The sequence below is a fragment of the Poecilia reticulata genome, linkage group LG1, assembly GCF_000633615.1.
Source record: "Poecilia reticulata strain Guanapo linkage group LG1, Guppy_female_1.0+MT, whole genome shotgun sequence".
Taxonomy (NCBI): Eukaryota; Metazoa; Chordata; class Actinopteri; order Cyprinodontiformes; family Poeciliidae; genus Poecilia; species Poecilia reticulata.
Genome location: NC_024331.1, coordinates 10,346,921 through 10,358,402, shown reverse-complemented (window position 1 = coordinate 10,358,402; position 11,482 = coordinate 10,346,921). Strand labels below are relative to the sequence as shown.

At 42.7% G+C, this 11,482-nt stretch overlaps 1 protein-coding gene across 5 annotated transcripts in view; it reads right to left on the bottom strand.

Moving 5' to 3' along the window:
* LOC103462653 (guanine nucleotide-binding protein subunit alpha-12) overlaps window positions 1–11,482 on the bottom strand; it is a 117,398-nt gene that overhangs the window by 4,374 nt on the left and 101,542 nt on the right. For all 5 annotated transcript variants that reach the window (XM_008405562.2, XM_017306432.1, XM_008405576.2 and 2 more), the window contains 3 exons: window positions 9,618–9,668; window positions 9,352–9,552; window positions 6,694–6,900 (listed from right to left, as the gene is read on the bottom strand). In XM_008405562.2, the coding sequence (XP_008403784.1) occupies window positions 6,694–6,900; window positions 9,352–9,552; window positions 9,618–9,668 (459 nt within the window). The remainder of the gene's footprint in view (window positions 1–6,693; window positions 6,901–9,351; window positions 9,553–9,617; window positions 9,669–11,482) is intronic.

Below are 11,482 nucleotides of genomic sequence, written 5' to 3'. Positions count from 1 at the left end.
AGAGCTGGTCCAGTGTTCCACGACCAGGACGAAAACCACACTGCTCTTCCTGAATCCGAGGTTTGACTGTCCGACGCACCCTCCTCTCCATGACCCTTGAATAGACCTTATCAGGGAGGCTTAAGAGTGTGACCCCTCTGTAATTGGAGCACACCCTCCGGTCCCCTTTTTGAACAGGGGGACCGCCACCCCAGTCTGCCAATCCAGGGGAACTGCCCCTGATGTCCATGCAATATTGCAGAGTCGTATGAGCCAACACAACCCTACAACATCCAGAGCCTTGAGGAACTCCGGGCGGATCTCATCCACCCCCGGGGCCCTGCCACCGAGGAGCTTTTTGACCACCTTGGCGACCTCATCCCCAGATTGGAGAACCCAACTCAGAGGCCCCAGGCTCAGCTTCCTCAACAGAAGGCATCTTGGTGGGATTGAGGAGGTCTTCAAAGTATTCCGCCCACCGGCCCTGTCGTAAAAACTGGTATGAGAATGTGAGATCTGTCCAGGTACACGCAGAAAACGGAATAAAGGCCTGAGAAATAACAGTAAATCTTGTATATTGATTTAATGATGATTAAGAGTAACAAGTATAAAATATAATACATCTGTACAAGTAAGAACGACTGTAACTCATAATCTGTAACTCATAGTCAACATGTATGTACTGTCTTTTTGATCATCAACATATATGTACTGTCTTTTTGATCTTTTTGATTAGTTAGAATGTTATAATACAGAGAAATTTAGGTTTGTACCTTTGAGTTAATAGTAACAGCTTGATTATTGTATAAATGATCATTGATTATTAAAGATTAGAGATAATGAGTGAGGGAAGTAATAAGTTGATAAAGTAACACATGGACATGTTTTGGGATGAATTACAAAGACGAAATGAAGAAAGACTTAAGAATGGAGAAACAGAATAAACTGTGTTGCGATGAGTACACTGAGCAGGACGAGGGTGCTGCAGAAACAGATGGCCAGTGGAAAAAGGGAAGTACCGGAGATTTGCTGTAATGAGACATAAGTGAGTCATAAGGGAGGTGATGGTTGGGGTAGGTTGGGACTTTCCACCAGGGGCGGAGCCAGAGGGGGGGCCAGGGGGGCCAGTGCCCCCCCTGTCATCTGATTGGCCCCCCTAGTGGCCCCCCCAGATGATTGACATGTAACAGCACCAGGTCATTCCTGTACATTATTTGGAATCATTCTAAGCCAACCTAATATCTAAAGAAGAAAAACAATAATAAATATATTAAAAAAAAATGTATAAAACTTTATATAAGTCCATGTGACATAAATAAATAGATTTTCATCAGGCGTGATACCAGCCTCCTTTATACTCATAACAACAAGCTGATATTCTTCTCCTGGGTGTTTCAGTTATGCTGCGCTGTGATGCAATTCAAAGGCTAAAGCACTTCATGCCTGGTGGTGATGGTAAAACACCAATAAGTTATTTATTGATCCTCCGCAAAAAAGAGAAAAAAACGAAGAGGGCCGACAATGTTCGTAGTTTGGAGCAGAGGTGGCGCTACAGTTTTTTTCGTTGTCCGTCAAAGAAAAAAATCATTTTATTTCCAATTTGTAGTCATCAAACGAAACATTTATTATTTCTCTGCTAGAACGTTTTTGAAATCAGGTAAGATTTCACGAAATGACATGATTAGCAGACGGCAGAACTCTGATCGTTTCCTGATCCCGCATCACTTCCCTCTGCGGGAGAAAATCCCCGCAGAAGCAGATCAGCTGCGCTAGACGCTCCAAAGTCTCTGGTCCGTTAAAGCGTCCAGATCAGAGGTGATTCTCTGACTGATATTGTTCTTAGTCTGATTAATAATGAGCTCCACCATTAACGTAAGCAGTGTAACTATTTATTGTATATTTGGCGTTTGTCATCTCATGTGGGATTAATTGGAGCGTAATGGTGGAGCATTTATGCGCATTTATCGCCCAGCGCTTGTTTCTGCCTAACGGATCTGCACTTTAATTTCTTTCCTCTCTCAACAGTCAGCTGTTATTCCTCTACATAAACTACAATAAGTAGATCACATTCTCTTTAGGTTTTCTCTGTGKGCTSCAAACTCATTARATGTAAACTCATKAGAAGCCCGARCCACCATCAGGCAAATAATTCTGGTCCGACCCGAAATATTGTTACCCGTCAAATGACCTGTCCAAACAGAGCTTCCTAACCAAGGTGTCCATAGGGGAGCTAACAAGAGGACGCAGGCAGAAGACCAGCAGAGGACCGCACCCGGGACCAAGGGAAGCTCAAAGACTTCACGCAGCCAAGAGGGGACGAGTTCCACCAGCCCAGACCCTGGTTCCTGATCCGACCAACTCCTCTGCCTCTACCCAACGCCCTCCACTCTACTGCAGCCGACTTGGAGAAGAGACGGGGGTCATTTAATGACAAAGATTCTGCGCGTTAAAAGGATAACAAACAGTTATGCTCCGCTTCTATTCTGAAAGAGGACTTTACTCCGTCTGGACAAAGACTTTGACCAAGGATATCTGAAGATTACAGCTGCCGAGATCAAGTGCCATCGGGTATGAGTTGACCTGCTTCCCCCCCAAAGCCTCGCTCAGTAAACTTAGTGACACAGGTTAGGGATAGGAATGCAGATAGGATGTGATTGATTTTAAATTGAATTTATATTCGTGCCAATTTCATAATCTTTGGAAATTAACCTGCTTGTCATTTACCCCTGCTAAAGCTTGCTTAATAAAATTATATTCTAAAATATCAATGATAATTGTGGACAGTGAGTTTAATTGTGTCAGTTATAATCATTATTGGTTTTCCTGATTGTAGTAAAATTAACATACATGATTCTAGAGATGTGGTGGCTTTGTGTTTTCCTCTGGTGAGTGTTAGAATAATGACCCTGGGATTTAACTCTAAGTCACTAAACCCACTCTAGCCGTTAACAAGTGCCGTTATTTTAGGAAAGGAGCTACCGTTAACAGGAGTGGTTGTAGGGGTTATGCAGCTGTGAGGGCTACTCAGCTGACTGTTCCTCAACTGAAAAGGGTCATAACTTCTGGATTGAAGGTTGTTAGAGCTAGACGAGTCCTTTTCGTCCCCAGTTTAACTAGATAATCCTCCATGAACTACCTCTAGGGTAAGACCCAAGTTTTGGGGATTTTCCGGACCTGTTAGACAGAGAACTGGGCAGCAGTGAGTCCAAGGAGTGGTGAGACGTAGGCGGGGCTTACTACTGCGGAGTAACGAACAGCCCACCACCTCCGGAGTTGAGGTCAACAGCACACCATCCCCACTATAAACAGTGTTGGTGTGCTGCACTGCTTCCTCGTCCTGAGATGCCGGATAGTGGACCAGAATCGCCTCGAAGCCGTACGGAAGTCTTTCTTCATGGCCTCTCCAAACTCCTCCCACGCCTGAGTTTTTGCCTCAGCGACCACCCGAGCTGCATGCCACTTCGCCCGCCGGTACCCATCAGCTGCTTCCAGAGTTCCACATGCCAAAATGGCCCGATAGGACTCCTTCTTCAGCTTGACAGCATCCCTCACCGAAGGTGTCCACCACGGGTTCGAGGTTTGCCGCCGTGACAGGCACCACTTGCGGCCGCAGCTCTGATAAGCCACCTCGGCAATGGAGGCATGGAACATGGTCCACTCAGACTCAATGTCTCCCACTTCCCCCGGAACGTGTTCGAAGTTCTGCTGGAGATGGGAGTTAAAGCTCTGTCTCACAGGGGACTCCGCCAGATGTTCCCAGCAAGTCTGACCGGCTTCCTCCCCCACCACCGGAGCCAACTCACCACCAGGTAGTGGTCAGTGGACAGTTCAGTGGATACCTCTCTTCACCTGAGTGTCCAAGACATATGGCCACAGATCCGATGAAACGATGACAAAATCGATCATCGAATTGCGGCCTAGGGTGTCCTGGTGCCAAGTGCACATATGGACGCCCTTATGCCTGAACATGGTGTTCGTGATGGACAATCCGTGATGAGCACAGAAGTCCAACAACAGAACACCACTCGAGTTCAGATCGGGGGGGCCATTCCTCCCAACCGCACCCCTCCAGGTCTCCTCCCCTCTTATTGCCCACGTGAGCATTGAAGTCCCCCAGTAGAACAAGGGAGACCCCAGGAGGAGCACTCTCCAGTACCCCCTCTAAGGACTCCAAGAAGGGTGGGTAATCTGAACTGTTGTTCGCCCCCTAAGTACAGACAACAATCAGAACCCGTCCCCCCACCTGTAGGTGGAGGGAGGCTACCCTCTCATTCACCGGGGTAAACCCCAACGTACAGGCGCCAAGATGGGGGGCAACAAGTATGCCCACTCCCGCCCGGCGCCTCTCACTGTGGGCAACTCCAGAGTGGAAGTATGTCCAGCCCCTCTCAAGGAGACTGGTTCCAGAACCAGAGCCATGCGTCGAGGTGAGGCCGACYATTTCTAGCCAGAACCTCTCAGCCTCGCACACTAGCTCCGGTTCCTTCCCCACCAGAGAGGTGATGGTCCACGTCCCAAGAGCCATCTTCTGCAGCCGAGGATCAGACCGCCAGGGTCCCCTCCCTCTGCTGCCACCCGTAACACACTTCACCCGACCCCTTTGGCCCCTCCGACAAGTGGTGAGCCTATTGGAAGGGGGACCCATGTCTCCTCTTCGGGCTGAGCCCGGCCGGGCTCCATGGGTAAAAACCCAGCCACCAGGCGCTCGTCATCTACCCGCGTCCGGGGCAGGGAACGCCAGATCCAAAGTTGCTGTGCATCATAAGGGATCTTCAGGCTGCACTTTGTCTGGTTCCTCACCTAGGACCTGTCTGCCTTGGGTGACCCTACCAGGGGCATAAAGCCACAGACAGCATAGCTCCTAGGATCATTGGGACACTCAAACCCCTCCWCCATGATAAGGTGGCAACCCAAGGAGACCAACTTATTTGTCAAATTTTAAACAGCTATCAAAGATAAAACCAAGATTCCTGGCTGAAGTCTGACAAAACTGAGCTAAAGCACCAAGTATCAAATCTGGATTTTTAGTGTGAAGGTTTTGACCAAATAATTTGACTCGAGTTTTACTATGATTTACTTCAGAGATGTTTTCCATCCAATCAACTGAGTATAAATTATTTATAAAAGAACAAATTGCATTGATGAGTGTTGAATCAAAGAGCTTGATGCAAATATATGCCACATCTTTTGGATTTATATCTGCAAAATGTAAAGAAAATTTGAAAACCATGTATCTCTTTCCTTCCAGTAAGCAGTTAGGTTTGAAACCAAAAGTTCACATACACGAAATAAAGAATCATCCCCCCCTTTTTTTAATCACTGTTTGAAATCACTGTTAAATCAAACCAAACGTCTCATGCGTTGGGTTAGCTGGCATAACAAAAATGATTTTTATTTGCTAAATGAAACATCAGTGAGAGAAATAATATGCTAGAGATTTATTTGTTAATGTCTACAGAATAATGATCTCTTGAAACAATGAGGTAAAGCCCAGATGATCATGTCTTGGCTTTGGCAACTTCGGACATGTTGCCCTTTTCCGGCTCAATCCGAGGCCATGGTCTTGAGGCGGAAAAGGGTAGAGTGCCTTCTCCGGGTCAGGGGGGTCRTCCTGCCTCAAGTGGAGGAGTTTAAGTATCTGGGGATCTTGTTCACGAATGAGGGAAGAAGGGAGCGGGAGATCGACAGGCGGATTGGGGCAGCGTCTGTCGTGAAGCGGGCGCTGTACCGGTCCGTCATGGTGAAGAGAGAGCTGAGTCAAAAAACGAAGGAGGAGGCCTCGGGGAAGACCCAGGACACGCTGGAGGGACTATGTCTCTCGGCTGGCCTGGGAACGCCTTGGGATTCCCCCGGAGGAGCTGGAAGAAGTGGCTTGGGAGAGGGAAGTCTGGGCCTCCCTTCTGAAGGTGCTGCCCGGATAAGCGGCAGAAAATGGATGGATGGATGACAGATTGCAAAAGCAACCTAATTAACTCAACATTTGAGTTAATTACCTATGGATGTAGTTCAATAAAGGTGTGTGTCATTTTATCTGGTGTGTGTAAACTTCTGCTTTCAGCTGTATGTGGGTCTTTTACTGGCAACTTTCTGGTTGGTAACATGAAAAGACGTTTTAAGCTCTACTTTTTAAGAGGGAATGTACTTTGAACCAAGAATAATGCCTAAAAAAGTAATATCAGGTTTGCCATGAACTTTTACCGTTATTGCTTAAAAACTATGATAAACTGTTAAAAACCTAAAATAAGTGGTCTATTTGAGTTTACTCTCCTTCTGTTAAGAAGTAAATCTGGTCTGGTGGAGACACAATGCACAACACACGTATGTGAAATCATCACATAAAATTATCCGAATTCCACTCCAGAATTATTCTCTACTGGTGTTACTGTAAAATGAGATTGGTGGTCATAATGTGACAAATGTTGAAAGTTTTAGAGGTATGAATGTTTTTTACACAAGCCACAATGGCTCAAAAACAACCAGAACTTAAAGATGCTGTTAACACAACCAAGTTATAGTTGGTCTTTGGAGGTTTCTCTTCTCTTCGCTTCCCGTCCCTTCCCTCCCTCCCTCCCTTTCTTTTTTTCTTTTTTCTTTTCTTTTCTTACAGTCAAAACAAATCATGAAGGAATATTGGCAGATGCAAAACTTAAAACAAAGCATGATCATGAACATTTACAAACTGTAGCAGACAAAAGCCTGTTTCTGATCAGTCACCTGTACATCATCCAGCAGGCGGGGGTCTCCTCTGAACTCAGGGAAGTTCTTGCGGATGTCCACGATGCGGATCTTCTCCACCAGCAGGTCCGTTTTGTTGAGAAACAGGATTATGGAGACATTGAGGAAAAGCTTGTTATTGACGATGGTCTCGAAGATGTTCATGCTCTCCACCAGGCGGTTTGTCCTGCGGTCCTCCATCAATACCTGCACACAAACACACTCTACATTATTCCTTGTTTGGGTTGTTTGGTTCAAAGCCCTATCAGAGGAACAATTAATGATTCAACCATAATCATATGACCCCTGATTTGAACTGGAGCCATATCTGTGAGAACAAGCAGGGCTCCTCAATGCGCCACAAAGGCAGCTTTGTATCAATCTCAGATGTTGAGATTCTTGTCCATTTTATAAGTCCAAAAGTCAAGAGCCTGCATGAAAAACATTTTTACAGTATCAGCATTACATAATAATAATAGTCTATCCTGTAATGCTCTTTCCACATTATGCACTGTATTTAGATCACTAATTATTCTAAGTGGCTCTCATGCAGCCTCTACATAATGGTGCAGCATTAGTTCAAATGTGTTAAACCAGTCCTGCTTTAACCACCAAGGTGTTTGCAGCATTATGATGTTTGTACTAACAGTGATGATTTAGATGCTTTACTAAACTATAACTTACAAATCTGAAAAAAATAAAATAAAATAAGCTGAACTCTTAACAGTACAAAGTACGTAAGCAGTAAAAGGTCTTCAAAATGGTCACTTTTAAATGGTCATTTTTAATTCCAGCAGAATTTATGTTTATACAAAATATAAATCAACATTTTTAACTATTCATCATTTATACACCCTGGTGCCCATCTCCAGTGGTTATTGGACAAGATGTGGGACAGGTCCATCACAGAGACACAGGACAAACATTCATACACATATGCAGAGAGAACATTTGCATGTACGAACAACATGCAGGAAAACTCCAGGCTGGGATTTGTACCCAGGTCCTCCTTTTCCAATCTTCAGTACATGTCATTCATATCAAAGAAACTGCTCATATTTACCAAAATAAATGAAGTACAACAGCTCCAGCCATAAAACCTAGCCAGGATTTAATCCTCATGCTCGCTGCTTTACTTTAATATTTAGCTATACAGTCCAAGCACTGACTTAATTTAAAGCAAATAAAAGTTTCTATCAGACTTATCTCCAAATGCCTATACTGGCAGTTCTTTTATGTTTTTGGAGTCTCATCCGACATGATAAGGTTCTCCAGTATGTCATGTCCATATATATACTAATCAATCAAGTTAAAGAGTTGTTAATCACATTTCAACATTATTATATGTATATTAAAGACTTGTTGTCTCATGTTTCAAACACATTTACACATATGGCTGGGTAATGTCATTTTTTCTGTATTTTACATGGAAATAAATTGTTTTGGTGCCATCCAGGGGTGAAAGTAGGGGGGTACGGTCGGGTACTGCGTACCCCTAAAAGATTTAGCAGGGGTACGCAGTACCTGCAAGAGAGGGGAGCGGCTAAAATAATCAACGGGTTCACTGTGCAGCCGTGAGTGCACCCACTATTCAGCCGTGACTGATTAAGTCGAGTTTTAGATTGTTCTTGAAAAACTAATCAACTAATAAATAACTTTTTCCCTTTTCATATTGTTTCTGAACTGTTCGTGCTTTACTAGAGCAGGGGTGCAATACATCGGTTGCAGAAGGTTTTGAGTCGATCTCGGCATTAGATGACAAACTGAACAGCGCCAGGACGCTGAGACCAGCACGTCCTCCTCTGAATGGATTATCAAAACGTTCATAACTTTATTAAAGAAAAAAAATAACAAAAAAAAATCAACAAAATGTATTCAAATTAATGACACAACAAAAATAATAATCTCAGCGATTATTGTTTCAACATGGTGTTGCGTAATTCTGTGCGTTTCGGTTCCATGCCAAAATAACTAGCAGAGCAGGAGTTTAAAATTAACTAATCAACCACCGCTGTGTTCAGGGATCGCAAAATAAATATCAAGCCTGAAAACCTGATATCGCAACGGACTTAACGTAATCTCTGGTCGGCTTGTGGAGCGCAGGCAGTTGCCATGGCAACGGGTGTGCTTAAATGACAAAGTGAGATGGAGAATAAAAAGGTGCAAGTGGTTTAGAGTTGATCACCTGTTTGGGTTGTTTTACCTTTGTTTACCTTTGTCTTGGCGCATTACATCTGACATTGTTCCTGCTCCATTTTGCAAGAGCTACCCAGCTTTTATCGCTTCGCAAAAAAATTAATCAGCACAGAAACTCCAAAACACAAAGAAGCAATTGTGTGAATGTAAAACTACTTTCACCCCTGGTGCCATCTATACCATTTCTTTAACAAATATTGAAGTGAGTTAATCTTTTATCGAAGTAGCATATTGATCCCATTCCTAGACTTCAATCATACAGACCACCTTTTCGGTTAGATGAAAGAACATGAGTAAGGAACCAGGACTGTGAGGAGGAATGGTCGAACATCTCCTTTCTGTAAAATGATTTCTGTGTGCTAAGTTCTTAAATTTATGTGCATTTAAAATAAATATTTAGAGACATTCTAAGCATGACCTGTAGATTCTAATGCATGCATGTGAGCTTAAGAATGCTCTTACCTGGTCATATTCTGACGAAGACACCATGAAGAGAATAGATGTGATCCCATCGAAACATTGAAACCACTTCTGTCGCTGTGACCTCTGACCCCCAACATCCACCATTTTGAAAGGAATCTTTTTGATGACAAAGTCGTGCTCCACAATCCCTTTGGTCGCTTTTCTTGCAAACAAAATATCTTGCTTGCTTGGAATATAGCTCTGAAAACAGAAGAGAGTCATTGTCTTGTATGAAGAAATAGAGAGATTATTTGAGTGAGACTCACCAGCTGTCCTATACGGTCCAAGTTATCCAGGAAGTATTTGACTGATTCGCTCTGCAGTCAAGAAGGGAAGAAAAGAGCTTTGACTCAACTGCCATCTTATTATCTTATTGAACATAAATGGTTTAAAAAATAAAATTACAGCATCTAATATGATTATTAGAACAATTTAATTTCTTGGCCTTAAATGATTCTTGCTCCAGAGAAGAGGCTTCTGATTAAATGACGCATAAATCAATGCAAACACAGAGACCAGATGATCCCCTCTAATCATATCAGGCCTATTATGTTTCTGTTAAATATGCTGTTGCTGTGTTTATGAACAGACTGGACCAGATGAGCAGAATATTGAATGTTCAATGTATGTTGAATGTATATTTGAATCAGTAGCTGGAGCAGAAATGTCCAGCACTGGATCAGAACCCTACTTACGAAATGATGAGCAAAAAAATTTTTTAATCCACAGTTTGAATTTTTGATTTGACAAGATGGCTGCAAGTGCGTACTGGACGTTCTCAAACAAAATCTGAAACAGCAGATGGGAAAGTGATCCTAGAGGATGAACTTTTAAAGGTCTCTGTCACAAGATGATATTGTACTGTTGGTGTCAAGCAATTTCTCATCTGAATGGATTGAAGCGCTTGCCATTTGAATTGTGTACGCTTCTGTATGCTGCATCAGGCATAAAGGTCCTCAACAGGACACTGATAACATTAAGACTACCTAAAGGTGTTCAATGAATGTGGAGAGAACATTCCCAGGTTTGTCTCACACTACCTGGATGAGCTACCACCTGTCAGATTTGGCAGCATGGATGCGTAAAGCTCTGCTTATCCAAATGGAGCAGCTGAGCAGAGACGTATCGAGCCTGACAGAGGCAATGGAGACCCAAGCAAGTGTGAACAAAAACCTTGGAGCAAGTACAGTAAATGAGCATTAATATTGTATCATACAATATGCGTGGGTTGAGTGTAGGACATACAGAGGCGGACAAATCGCGTCATCTTGTGATGGATAAATGTCTGGAAGTGTGTGATGTATTGTGCAACCAAGAACAATATTTTTTATCCAAGCAGGACATAGAAAGACTCAAATCTCTGCTTGAAGATTTTTATGGTGCAGGTGAATCTACCACTGGGTGCTTCAGCTGTTTTACAGTTTTCTGGGACTCCAACCTCTAGGTTTTTAGTTGAATGCCGTCAACTGGGACTCTAAACCCCGTAGAACTTTAGCTAAACGTCATCTAACTGGGACGTTTTCCGGGGGGCTTTACATCATTAAAACGGAAACAGTGAGAAAGAGAAATAAAAAGAAATTAAAAAGTAAAGATAAAAACATTAAACAAATTTTTAAAAAAGAAAAAAAAAGATTAAAAAGGTAAACACATAAAAACATCAAAGATATCAAAACCCGCACTCTAACCCTGATTTAGCCATAAGCAACTCTAAACCGTTAAACGACGTTTAACTGAAGTCCTAAAAGGGGCGCGGGTTTTAATATTTTTATCTTTTTTAATCTCTCACTGTTTATTCTGTTTTTATTTTAATTATGTAAAGCACTTTGAAATGCCTTGCTGCTGAAATGTGCTATACAAATAAAATTTGATTGATTGAATTATTTGAAGGTTGACTTTTTTGGTATTAAAACACATTTCTTTTATTGGTCAGATGAAATATGATAATTTTTGGAGACAGGGATTTTGGGTTTTCATGAGCTGTATGCCAAAATCATCAGTATTAAAACGATAAAAATACCTGCAATGAATCTAAAATATGACAGTTAAATTTTTATCATTACATTATGGAAAAAAATTTACTTTATCACAATATGCAAATTTTTTGAGAAGGACCTGTATACACACACACACA